At 34.7% G+C, this 14,401-nt stretch overlaps 1 protein-coding gene across 1 annotated transcript; it reads right to left on the reverse strand.

The window, feature by feature from the left end:
• Positions 1 to 10,994: 10,994 nt before the first annotated feature.
• LOC125094244 (60S ribosomal protein L37a-like) lies at positions 10,995 to 11,368 on the reverse strand. Its single transcript, XM_047719904.1, has one exon. The coding sequence runs from the start codon at positions 11,349 to 11,351 to the stop codon at positions 11,073 to 11,075; it is 279 nt and encodes a 92-aa protein (XP_047575860.1). The 5' UTR covers positions 11,352 to 11,368; the 3' UTR covers positions 10,995 to 11,072.
• Between the last annotated feature and the right edge of the window lie 3,033 nt (positions 11,369 to 14,401).

The raw sequence follows: 14,401 nt of genomic DNA on the forward strand, positions 1-14,401 counted from the left end.
GCAGTTTCCCTGCAGAGCAGAGAGCCTAATGCGGGACTTGATCCCAGGACTCTGAGATCATGACCTGAGCCGAAGGCAGAGGCTTAACCCACCGAGCCACCCAGGCACACCTATTTTAACTTTTTAAAAAATATTTTATCTTATCCATACATTTGAAAAAATCTTTTGAAAGTTTCATTATTATAGTCATATTCTATCCTTTCATTGCATTTAACCTTATTTTTTGTATACATATAGGTTTTTTCCTTAAAATTTTGGGATATAATTTCTTCTAATAGATCAAAATATACCCTAAATCTAGTGATCGCTTTGTTCTAGTCTCCAGCCAGATCACATTCTCCCTTTTTTGTTCTCTCTTTTTCCAACCAATGTCTTATCTTATCAATTCCTTTTTTAGAATATTTTAAATTTTCATCTTTACAGTCATATTCGATCTCTTCATGGTATTTACCCTTATTTTTGTGTATATATATGTTTTTTTTCTTTAAAATTTTGAGAGTAGTTTCTTCTAAGAGACCAGAATATACCCAAAATGAACTGGGTGGCTCTGTTCTATTCTCCAGTCTAATATATATACATATATTCTTTATTTTTTATTTTTTAATTTTTTTTCCCTTTTCTTCTCCTCCCAGTTTCGGGTCTCTTCTGAAATGATTAGCATATATTTTTCTGGGGTCTTTACCACTCTTTTAATTTTGTTCCCTCATTCATCTATTCTTACCTGGATAAAAAGACAAGGCAGAAAAACTCACCTCACAAAAAAGAACAAGAAGCAGTACTGACAGCTAGGGACTTAATCAATACAGACATTAGTAAGATGTCAGACCTAGAGTTCAGAATGATGATTATCAAAGTGCTGGATGGGCTTGAAAGAAGCATGGAAGATATTAAAGAATCCCTTTCTGGAGAAATAAAATCACTTTCTGGAGAAATAAAAGAACTAAAATCTAACAAAGTTGAAATAAAAAAAGCTATTAATGAGGTGCAATAAAAAATGGAGGCTGTTACTGCTAGGATAAATGAGGCAGAAGAGAGAATTAGTGATATAGAAGACCAAATGATGGAGAATAAAGAAGCTGAGCAAAAGAGAGACAAAGAATTACTGGACCAGGAGGGGAGAATTCTAGAGATAAGTGATACCATAAGATGAAACAATATTAGAATAATTGGGATCCCAGAAGATGAAGAAAGAGAAAGAGGGACAAAAGGTATGTTGGAGCAAATTATAGTAGAGAATGTCGCTAATATGTCAAAGGGAACAAGCATCAAAATCCAGGAAGCACAGAGAACCCCTCTCAAAATCAATAAAAATAGGTCCACACCCCATCATCTAATAGTAAAACTTAAAACTTTTAGTGACAAAGAAAAAATCCTGAAAGCAGCTTGGGACAAGAGTCTATAACATACAATGCTAGAAATATTAGATTGGCAGTAGACCTAACCACAGAGATCTGGCAGGCCCAAAAGGACTGGCATGCTATATTCAGAGCACTAAATGAGAAAAATATGCAGCCAAGAATACTATATCCAGCTAGGCTGTCACTGAAAATAGATGGAGAGATAAAAAGCTTCCATGATGAAGAAAAATTAAAAGAATTTGCAAACACCAAACCAGCCCTACAGGAAATATCGAAAGGGGTCCTCTAAGCAAAGAGAGAGCCTAAAAGTAGTAGACCAGAAAGGAACAGAGATAATATACAGTAACAGTCACCTTACAAGCAATACAATGGCACTAAATTCATATCTCTCAATAGTTACCCTGAATGTAAATGGGCTAACTGCCCCAAACAAAAGACACAGAGTATCAGAATGGATAAAAAAATAAGACCCATCGATATGCTGTTTACAAGAAACTCATTTTAGACCAAAAGACACCTCCAGATTTAAAGCGAGGGGGTGGAAAACAATGTACCATGCTAATGGACATCAAAAGAAATCTGGGGGGACAACCCTTATATCAGATATATTAGATCTTAAGCCAAAGATTATAATAAGAGATGAGGAAGGACACTATATCATACTTAAAGGGTCTGTCCAACAAGACGATTTAACAATTTTAAATATCTATGCCCCTAATATGGGAGCACCCAATTATATAAATCAATTAATAACAAAATCAAAGAAACATATTGACAATAATACAATAATAGTAGGGGTCTTTAATATCCCCCTCACTGAAATGGACAGATCATCTAAGTAAATGATCAACAAGGAAATAAAAGCTTTAATGACACACTGGACCAGATGGGCATCACAGATATATTCAGAACATACCATCCCAAACAACAGAATACACATTCTTCATTCTTCTCCAGTGCACATGGAACATTCTCCAGAATAGATCACATCCTGGGTCACAAATCAGGTCTCAACCAGTACCAAAAGATTGGGATCATTCCCTGCATGTTTTCAGACCACAACGTTCTTAAGCTAGAACTCAATCACAAGAGGAAATTTGGAAAGAACCAAAATACATGGAGGCTAAGGAGCATCCTACTAAAGAATGAATGGGTCAACCAGGAAATTAAAGAAGAATTGAAAAAAATTCATGGAAACAAGTAACAATGAAAATACAACTGTTCAAAATGTTTGAGACACAGAAAAGGTGGTCCTGAGAGGAAGGTGTATAGCAATAGAGGCCTTTTTCAAGAAAGAAGAAAGGTCTCAAGGACACAGCCTAACCCTACACCTAAGGGAGCTGGAGGAAGAACAGCAGGAGAACAGAAATAATAAACCCAGCAGGAGAAGAGATTTCATTGATTTCTGAAATCAATGAAATAGAAACCAAAAGAACAGGAGAAGAAATAAATGAAACTAAGAGATGGTTCTTTGAAAGAATTAAGATTGATAACCATCTGGTCAGACTTATCAAAAGAAAAGGGAAAGGACCCAAATAAATAAAATCATGAATGAAAGAGGAGAGATCACAACCAATACCAAAGAAATACAAACAATTATAAGATCATATTAAGAACAATTATACACCAGCAAATTTGACAATCTGGAAGAAATGGATACATTCCTAGAAACATATAAACTACCAAAACTGAACCAGGAAGAAATAGAAAAACTGAACAGACCCATAACCAGTAAGGAGATTGAAGCAGTCATCAAAAATCTCCCAACAAACAAGAGCCCAGGGCCAGGCAGCTTCCCAGGGGAATTCTACCAAACATTCAAAGAAGAATTAATACCTATTCTCCTGAAACTGTCCCAAAAAATAGCAATAAAAGGAAAATTTCCAAACTCATTTTATGAGACCAGCATTACCTTGATCCCAAAACCAGACAAAGACCCCAATAAAAAGGAGAATTACAGACCATCTTGTAATATGTAAATATTCTCACCAAAATACTAGCTAATAGGATCCAACAGTACATTAAAAGGATTATTCACCATAACCAAGTGGAATTTATTCTTGGGCTGCAGGGTTGGTTTAACATCCACAGATCAATCAATGTGCTACAATACATTAATAAAAGAAAGAACAAGAACCATATGATACTCTCAATAGATGCTGAAAAAGCCTTTGACAAAGTACAACATCCTTTCTTGATCAAAACACTTCAAAGTGCAGGGATAGAGGTTACATACCTCAATATCATCAAAACCATCTACAAGAAACCCACAGTGAATATTATTCTCCATGGGGAAAAACTGAGAACTTTTCCCCTAAGGTCAGAAACTCAGGAGGGATGTCCACTATCACCACTGCTATTCAACATAGTACTAGAAGTCCTAGCCTCAGCAATCAGACAATAAAAAGAAATTAAAGGCATCTGAATCAGCAAAGAAGAAGTCAAACTCTCACTCTTTGCAGATTATATGATACTTTATGCAGAAAACTCAAAAGACTGCACTCCAAAACTGCTAGAACTCATACAGGAATTCAGTAAAGCATCAGGATATAAAATCAATGCACAGAAATTAGTTGCATTTCTATACACCAACAACAAGACAGAAGAAAGAGAAATTAAGGAGTCCATCCCATTTACAATTGGGCCCCAAACCATAAGATACCTAGGAATAAACCTAACCAAAGAGGCAAAGAAGCTGTACTCAGACAACTATAAAGTACTCATAAAAGAAATCCAAGTAGACACAAAGACATAGAAAAATGTTCCATGTTCATGGATTGGAAGAACAAATATTATGAAATATTATGCTACCTAAGCAATCTACATATTTAATGCAATCCTTATCAAAATATCATCCATTTTTTTTCAAAGAAATGAAACAAATAATCCTAAAATTTATATGGAACCAGAAAAAACCCTGAATAGCCAGAGGAATGTTGAAAAAGAAAGCCAAAGTTGGTGGCATCACAATTCCAGACTTCAAGCTCTATTACAAAGCTGTCATCATCAAGACAGTATGGTAGTGGCACAAAAACAGACACATAGGTCAGTGTAACAGAATAGAGAGCCCAGAAATAGGCCCTCAACTCTAGGGTCAACTAATCTGTGACAAAGTAGGAAAGAATGTCCAGTAGAAAAAAGACAGTCTCTTCAACAAATGGTGTTGGGAAAACTGGACAGCCGCATGCACAGGAATGAAACTGGACCATTTCCTTACACCACACACAAAAATAGACTCAAAAAGGATAAAATACCTCAGTGTGAGATAGGAATCCATCAAAATCCTTGAGGAGAACACAGGCAGCAACCTCTTCAACCTCAGCCACAGCAACTTCTTCCTAGCAACACTGCCAAATGCAAGGGAAGCAAGGGCAAAAATGAACTATTGGGATTTCATCAAGATCAAGAGCTTTTACACAGCAAAGGAAACAGTCAACAAAATCAAAAGACAACTGACAGAATGGGAGAAGATATTTTCAAATGGTATATCAGATAAAGGGCTAGTGTCCAAAATCTATAAAGGACTTATCAGACTCAACACCCAAGAACAAATAATCTAATCAAGAAATGAGCAGAAGACATGAACAGACATTTCTGCAAAGAAGACATCCAGATGGCCAACAGACACATGAAAAAGTGCTCCACATCACTCAGCATCAGGAAATACAAATCAAAACCACAATGAGATATCACCTTATACCAATCAGAATGGCTAAAATTAAGAAGTCAGGAAACAATAGATGTTGGTGAGGATGCAGAGAAAGGGGAACCCTCCTACGTTGTTGGTGGGAATGTGAGTTGGGGCAACTACTCTGGAAAACAGTATGGAGGTTCCCCAAAAAGTTGAAAATAGAGCTCTGACCTAGCAATTGCACTACTGGGTATTTACTTTAAAGATACAAATGTAGTGATTGGAAGAGGCATGTGTACCCGAATATTTATAGCAGCAATGTTCGCAATAGCCAAACTATGGAAATTACATGGATTTCCATCAACAGATGAATGGATAAAGAAGAACTGGTATATATATACAATGAAAATGAAATCTTACTATTTGCAACAACATGAATAGAACTAGAGGGTATTAGGCTGAGAGAAATAAATCAATCAGAGAAATACAATTATCATATGATCTCTCTGATATGAGGAATTTGAGAGGCAGGGCGGGAGCTTGTGGGGGGTAGGGAAGGAAAAATGAAACAAGGAGGGAGACAAACCATAAAAGACTCTTAATCTCATGAAACAAACTGAAGGTTTCTGGAGGGTGGGGAGGTAGGAATAGGGTGGCTGGGTTATGGACATTGGGGAGGGTATATGCTATGGTGAGTGCTGTGAAATGTGTAATCCTGATGATTCACAGACTTGAACCCCTGGGTCAAATGATACATTGTATGTTAATAAAAAAAAAAAACAGTTTACATATGATCATCAAGGACAATAATTTTAGCAAAAATGGAAATCAATCACCATATCTTTTCTTGAGGTCTTCAAAGAATTACCTTTCAATCCTGATTTTTCTGTATGATTGAATAATACATGTGCCTTTTTCAGATTTGATATAAATATCAGTAAAAAGTCATCAGTAAATGCACTCATTGCTGGAATAAAACTCAACATTCACTAATAGGGAGAAGAAAAAAACCAGTTCTAAACAGAGCAGCATCAGGTAGAGCATAGGGAGTATAATCGATGGTATTATAATAGTAGTGTATGGTGACAGATGGTAGCTACATTTGTGATGAGCATAGCATAATTTACAGACTCGCTGAATCATTATGTTGTACACCTGAAACTACTGTAATATTGTGTGTTAACTATACTACAATTAAAATAAATAGAGTAATATCCACAAGTCCATCACACAATAAAAAATAACAGACACACAAATAAGGAAGAAAATGTGATCTCTAACTTGGACAAAAATGCAATGAATACGAGGGGCACCCAGGTGGCTCATTTGGTTAAGTGCCAATTCTTGATTTTGGCTCGGGTCATGATCTCAATATCCTCAGATTGAGGCGACATGGAGTCTGCTTAGGATTCTCTCTCCTTTTCCCTCTGTTCCTCCCTCTGCTCATGTTCTATCTCTCTCCAAAATAAATAAATAAAAATCCTTTTAAAAATCCAGTTAATAGAAACAAACCTAGAGATGACAAAAATGTTAAATTAGCTACTATAAAAATTTCAATATTTTAAAGGAAAAGATGGATATAATAGACAAAGAAATGAGGGATGTCATTAGAAAAATAGACACAGGGATGCCTGGGAGGTTCAGTCCATTAAGCCTCTGCCTTTGGCTCAGATCATGGTCCCAGCATCCTGGGATCGAGTCCCACGTCCAGGTCCTTGTTCAGCAGGGAGCCTGCTTCTCCTTCTGCCTGCTACTCCCCCAGGTTGTCCTCTCTCTCTGGCACATAAATAAATAAAATCTTTTTTAAAAGTGACACAATAAGAAAAAAAATGCAAATTCTAAAGCTACGACATAGCAATATAAGAATTTAAAATAATCACTACATAGGTTAATAGAAGTTTGGACACTGCAGAAGATAAAGTAACTTGAAGACTGACTGATCAATAGAAATTATTGAAACTGCAACACTGAGAGGAAAAAAAAAGAAGGAACCTCAGTAATGTGTGGAATAATATTGAGTGGTCTAGCAATAAGTAATTGGAGTCTCAGAAAACAATTAAAGAGAAGTTGAAACAAAAATTATGTGAGGATATGAGTGTCGAAATGTTCCAAATTTGAATGAAAATATGCTCAATATCTCCCAGACAAGATTTTAAAAAAAAAGTCAGTTACATTATAGCCTAATTATTGGAAATCAAAAGTTAAGAAAATTGCATCAAAAAGAAAAAAAAACCTGGTAATAAATATAACCAAGGAGGTGAAAACTATATAACATTGATGAAATAAATTGAAGAAGCACAAATAACATTAATTCTTCCAATTAATATTATTAGCATAATTAATATTATTAAAATGTTTATACTACTAAAAGTCATCTACAGATTAAATGCAATCCCCATCAAAATACTAATGATATTTTTCATAGAAATAGAACAAACAATCCTAAAATTCATATGGCATCACAAAAGACACAAAAAGCGAAATTAATCTTGAACAAAAAGAACAAAACTAAAGGCATCATGCTTTCTGATTTTAAGTTATATTACAAAGCTGTAGTAATCAAAACTGTATGGTGTTAGCTAGAAACAGACACTTAAGTCAACGGAACAAAATAGAGAGCCCAGAAATAAAATTGTGCATATACGGTCAATTAATTTACAACAAAGAAACTAAGAATATACAACGGGGAAAGGACAGTCTCTTCAATAAATAGTGTTGGGAAAACTGGACAGCCATATGCAAAAAAATGAAGCTAGACCACTATCTTACACCATACACAGAAATCAACTCAAAATGGATTAAAGACTTAAATGTAATATCTCAAACCATGACATTCCTAGAAGAAAACATAGGAAAAAACTCCTTGATATCAGTTCTAGTGACAATTTTTTGGTTGTGACAGCAAAAGCAACAAAAGTGGACTACATCAAAGTAAAAAGCTTTGCACAGCAGAGGAAGTCAATAATATGAAAAGGCAACTTACAGAATGGGAGATAGTATTTTAAGACATATATCTGATGTGGGGTTAATAATTAAAAGAAAGAACTCCTACAACTCAGTAGCAAAACACATAATTCCATTAACAAATGGGCAAAGGATCTGAATAGACTTTTTTTTTGCCAAAGAATACACAGGAATGGCCAATAGGTACATAAAAAAGTACTCAACACCACTAATCATCAGGTAAATGCAAATCAAAACCACAATGAGTTATTACCTCATACCTGTTATGATGGCTTTTATTTTAAATTCAATAGATAAAAAGTGTTGGTAAAGGTGTGGAGAAAAGGTAACCTTTACATTATTGGCATAAATTGGTAAATTAGTGCAGCCATTATGAGAAACAGTATGGAGGTTTCTCAAAAAATTAAAATGGAGGGACGCCTGGGTGGCTCAGTTGGTTGGACGACTGCCTTCGGCTCAGGTCGTGATCCTGGAGTCCCGGGATCGAGTCCCGCATCGGGCTCCCAGCTCCACGGGGAGTCTGCTTCTCCCTCTGACCTTCTCCTCGCTCATGCTCTCTCTCACTGTCTCTCTCTCAAATAAATAAATAAAATCTTTAAAAAAAAATTAAAATGGAACTCCCATATAGTTTAGCAATCTCACTTCCATGTAAATACCCAAAGGAAGCAAAATCAGAATTGCAGAGGGAACTGTCTGTACTCCCAGGTTTATTGCAGTAATCACAGTACATAAGATATGAAAACAATTGAAATGTTTGTCATGAGTAAATAAAAAAAAATGTGGTGTATGTATAGAATGGAATACTATTCAGCCACAAAAGAAGGAAATCTTGCCATTCATGACACCATGGATGAAACTGGAAGACATTGTGCTAAGTGAAATAAGCCAGACATGAAAAGACAAATATTGCATGATCTTGCTTATATGTGGAATCTAAAAGAGTTGAACTCATAGTAAGAGAAAATAGAATGGTGGTTATCAGGAGCTAGGGCATGGGGGAAAGGAGGGGATTTTGACCAGGGTACAGGCTTTCACTTATAAAATGAGTAAAGTTCTGTATACCTATATACCAATATACAATATGATAACTATAGTTAATAATTTATTTTTAATTGAAATTTGCTAAATGAATAGATCTCATGTGTTCTCACCTCACACACATATATTCAAAGGTAACTATATGATGTGATGGATATGGTAATGAGGTTGATTGTCATTTCACATCCATTGTATATGTATACCAAAACATCATGTGATCCTTGTTAAATATATATAATTTTTGTCATCAATACTGCAATAAAGCTCAAATGATTATGTGTACATAAAGACACTAATAGAATAGAAATGAAAGGGTAGAAAATATATATACATGCACCTTAATCATAAGACACCTGAGGTAGCTATATTAATATCAGGTAAAATAGATTACAAGAGAAGAGTTTTACCAGGCATAAAGTGACATTTCATAGTGGTAAAGTTTCATCAGAAGACATAAGTGCTTTGAAGAAAAGCTAAGAATTACTTTAGTAATACAAGAAAAAAACAGGATATTTTGTTTCATTTGTTACTTTAATACTCAGAATTATTTCTCAGACTACCTATACTTACAATTGTATATCAGTTTTACTAATTGCCAAAGCTTTCTTTTATGATTTTTATGATTATGGCACACATCTTGGTCTGCATACTAGTCATTTCCCCTGTCTTCCTTGCTCTCGGAACCCTAATTTTGTTTGGATGGCAATATGGCCCATCCCAGAGGATAAATCATGATTAGACTATCAATCAGAGCAATCTATTTCCATTTTTTAAATGAAGGGAATAGATACAGACCTTGTTTCTCTTATGGCAAATAGAATTAAAAAAAAATATATGTTACTGTGAAAATTTATCATTACATATAAGGGAGTCCTATATAGAGAAAACCTTTCTGTTCTATGCCTTTCATTCCGATTTGGGGGTACTTGTTCAATGACATATTCAGAATTGCAACAGACATTATGAGGCATTGATGAAGGCATTGACAGATATCTGAGTGGAACAACAACAACAACAAAACAAACAAAAAGCTGTAGAGTCTTTAGTGAATGAACTAAACTTTAAATGACCTATCTCCAGACATTTTGTGATTTGAGATGATTAAATGGCTTCCTCGTTTAAGTAACTAATTCTTGAGAATTCTGTTACTTTCAGCAAAGAACTTAATAATATTTAACAATAACATTAATAGGGCTTCATGAGATATCCAGTTATATTTTGGGCTGTATAGTCAACATGAAGAGCCTAGGGAGATAATATATTTAGATATTCCATATCCCATCCAAAGTTGAAAAGGCTGTTAAATAAACATGAGGGTTTTTTTTAACTTTAATAATATACTTCATGTATGATACCTAATCCACTAAATATTATTACTAGTACATTTTTTTTAAGACTGTATTTTTTTACTTGAGAATGAGAGTGTGAGAGCAGTAGCAGGGGGGTGGGCAGAGGGAGAGGAAGAGGGACAAACTTCCCACTGAGCATGGAGTCCCAGGCAGGGCTTAATCCCAGGATCCCGACCGAGCTCATGACCTGAGACTAAGTCAGATGCTTAACTGAGTGGGCCACCCAGGCACCTCAAACAGTATTTTTTTTTTAAATGCCATATATTCATTGAATTAGTTACAAAAAATTCCCTAGTGTTTGTGCCTTTTATAGTATAATATTTTCAGAATAATTTTGGCTTTTGTATTAGCTACTTTTATATTATGTTATATTATTTTATGTTATATTAGTTATATTATATTGGGATTTTTATAAGACTAAATAAAACAGGTTATTTACATCAGCTAGACTAATGTGTAACTTGTTAAAGACTGATGGCATAATGTGTCTAATATCCCTCTCTTTTTAACTGATCCTCAAATGGTGGATTTCTGATTATAGTACGCTCAACTGCCTTTTTTTTTTTCCAACAAAAATTAGAAGGATTTTTTAATTTTCAAGTTCTCTGAGAATGCAAATTAATGCAACATAAATTGAAAGATCTAATCAATAAATTTAACAAGCCAAAATAATTTTGTTACATAAATTAACCCATTTATTATAGGCTAGCAATGTTTCAAACGGTGGCGCTTCTACTGGTCTTTCAACTCCTTCAGTCTTCTGATGGCAGACTTTACTGTGACAGCAGAAGTGGTGTTGTAGGTCCAGGCGCCACCAGCGACGGTTTTCATGCAGGAGCCACAATGCCAGATCCCCACAGCTCGTCTCTTCATCTTGGTTTTGCCACAGAAGGAGCAAGTGTACTTGGCGTGCTGGCTTATCTCAATCTTCTTCACCTTCTTCCTGAGGGAGGCACCATAACGGGTCCCGTATTTGCCCACGATTCCGACTTTCTTGGTGCGTTTAGCCATGTCGCCTCAACCTAGGTCTGAGCCCGAGAGTCAACTGCCTTTTTTGAAGGCCTTTCTCTGTTCTCTTAAACAAATACTTAATATTTTAACTATTATCTGCATTATTTTGTACCATATAAACTCCATGCTCAGTTATTTTCAATGAATTTTCAAAAAACTAAAAAGGAACTACTTTCATCTTTCTTTACTTATTAAATTTTATTATATTATATAAATTTTTGATATATTATTTTATATTTTTATACTGATAAAGATATAACACAAATAAAAAAGTCCTGAAGTCTATATTAATTTATCCATTCCTTCTTTCCTGTATTCGTTGATTTTTGTTAATTTTATTTGACAAATATTTACTGAATGTTTATTATATTTAGTGTCCAGTGAGAACATTATAGATACTAAGGTGATTTCTCATATACCGTAGCTTATTTTTATGAAGAAAATACAGAAAATGAATTAAAACAGCTATAACTCATAAGTTAGTAAACTAAGTTAGTCATTTAATAAGTTAGTGAAGTTAGTAATTTAAATGCTGTGAAAGAAGTGTGTGCATGGCCTTATGGTAAAATTAAGGAGAAACATCTGATTTAGTATTTCTGAGGTTAAGAGTAGGAAAGATATAAATTATTGCTTCCAGTGACATTTTACTTTTATTTTGTAGGGAATTAATGAAAAAATGTTCAAAGGTTGCATTAGATCATTACTATCCCATAGAATGGTGTCTGTGATGGTGAAAATGTTCTATATTTGCAACATCTAATGAAGCATACACTAGCCACATGTGACTAATAAGCACTTTAATTGCAGCTAGTGTGACTGAGGAACTGAATTTTAAGCTTTAAGTTGAATTTATATAGCCACATGTGGCTAATAACCATCATGCTAGACCGTGAAGCTCTTGAAGAGGAAAATGCATAGAAAGAGGCAAATCAGTTTGAGTTCTATTGATTTAGGTATGATGTGATAAGATGCTTCAGCAAAAGAGGGTTATTCTTCAAGTTATAGATGATCATAAAACTATGTAAGAGAGTTTGAATTTTTAAATCCTAAAGGCAAGAGGTCCATGAAAGTCTTTTATGGGAATGGTAAAAGCCAAGTTTCAAAACGCCATTATGACAGCAGAGGAGGGAAGGATTGAAGTCCAAACACTGGAGACAGTCACCACTAAAATGAACGCACATACTATATTTTGGGGGTAGGAAGGAACTAAAACAGAGGCGTGAAACAGAGTTTGGGGGGAGGACAGGAGAGAGGAACTGAATATATTCAATTGATATTTGAGAGGTAAAATTGGTAAGACTAAGGGATATAGTAAATGTCAATAGTCAGAGAGAGGACATTACTAAGGATGACCCGGGTTTTGTTCAGGTGAAGGCGTGTTTAATTTTACTTAGATTGGGGCTGAAATGGATCGGAACTTTAGAACAGGATTAACCTCTTACAATATTAATTAACATTTTTGACTGGCTCTGAAAAATGATGGAAGGCCCAGGACTTAGTACTATCTTTCTCCCCATGCTTTTCAATCGGTGATCTTACCTATCACGTGGCTTTATAAGCTGATAACTGTTAAATATGTACTTCTACCTTGATAACTCCACTGATCTCCAAACTCACATGCTGGTTATCTCTTGATATTCTAATTGGATGGGCAAAATTCTTAATGACCACCACCTCAATGTATTTCTCCAGGCAACATCATTTCATTCAGGTGCTCAAACCCAAAACCTGGAACTCATCCTTGATTCATATATTTCTTAACCTATTATATCCAAGCTATTGGTAGGATATTTCAGTTCTGTTCAAAAAAAGATTCAGTATCTGCCCACTTTTCTATATCTTCACTGATGCTTCCCAATTTCAAGCAAGCATCAGTTCTTAACTGAATTGTCATCATATCCTCCTACTGGACTTCTAACACTTCTTCCCACCCTTATATGTTCTGTTCTTCAGCAAGCAGGCAAGAGAAATATCAAAACAAATATAATCTTAACATTTACATGAACTAACCTTCCTTTGGCTTCCAGTTACACACTGAGAATGAATTCCTGTCTCTACATATTTGTTCTACCACTCACCCTCTTTATCTACAAGTTTGCTAGTCTTCTTTAGGTTTCTCTGTTTTTCCATATAGCCAAGTTCATTGTTCCATTAAGGCCTTTACACTTGCTAATTCTTTTACTTGGAATGCTTTGCCTCTCATTATTTTCTTGATCAGTAACTACTTATCATGAAAATATCAGCTCAGTTTTGCCTTTTCTGAGAGTGACTAGTCTGCTTTAGTCATGTGGACATAATAGTGTGTTGGTTTACTTGTCATAGCACTTAAAACAAAATTCTTATATTCATTTATTTATTTACTCTTTCATCCTCATTAGTGTATAATAACTGTGTAATAACTGTGAATATATATATAGTCTATATATTAAATAATATAAATTATATTCTATAGAATATATATATATACACACATGCCAATTTGTAGGTTCATTTTCTAATCAACATGAAATTAGAACAAATGAGGTCCAAGGTCTCCAGTGTCATTTCATACAGATCATCATGATGTACATTCAGACATTTCATCTTACAAGAGAAAAGATATTTCCAATAACTAGTATACTTGTGTATCAATATTCTGCTTCTCTTTTCACTGATCATGGCCAAAATGACAATTGTACTTTTCTGAACCATACTTCTATATATTTTCCAGGTTCCATTTTTCATTTTTCTTTTAAATATCATGAAATTAAGTAGTGGTGCTCTACAAGTATCTACTTTTCTTTTCCAAGAAATGACAGGTCAGGTCTCAATATAAACTGATACAATCATTGTAGTTCTTAGACAGCAGTCTTATTTCCCTGTTTTCAAGTCTTAGGGATGCTTTATTATAACTATATGAACTATAAATATTGATCTGAAAGGCAATTGAATATATAGATTTGGAGTTCAGGAGGGAGAAGTAATGAAAAGGAGCCTTTGGGAATTACCGATATACCTGTCAATTGTTCCTACGCTTGTGCCATTACCAGAATCACCTCAACATTTCTTAA

The sequence above is a fragment of the Lutra lutra genome, chromosome 2 (assembly GCF_902655055.1).
Source record: "Lutra lutra chromosome 2, mLutLut1.2, whole genome shotgun sequence".
NCBI lineage: Eukaryota > Metazoa > Chordata > Mammalia > Carnivora > Mustelidae > Lutra > Lutra lutra.

Bases quoted from the DNA above. Each gene is read 5' to 3' on its own strand.
- LOC125094244 (XM_047719904.1), bottom strand. From the start codon at position 11,351: ATGGCTAAACGCACCAAGAAAGTCGGAATCGTGGGCAAATACGGGACC.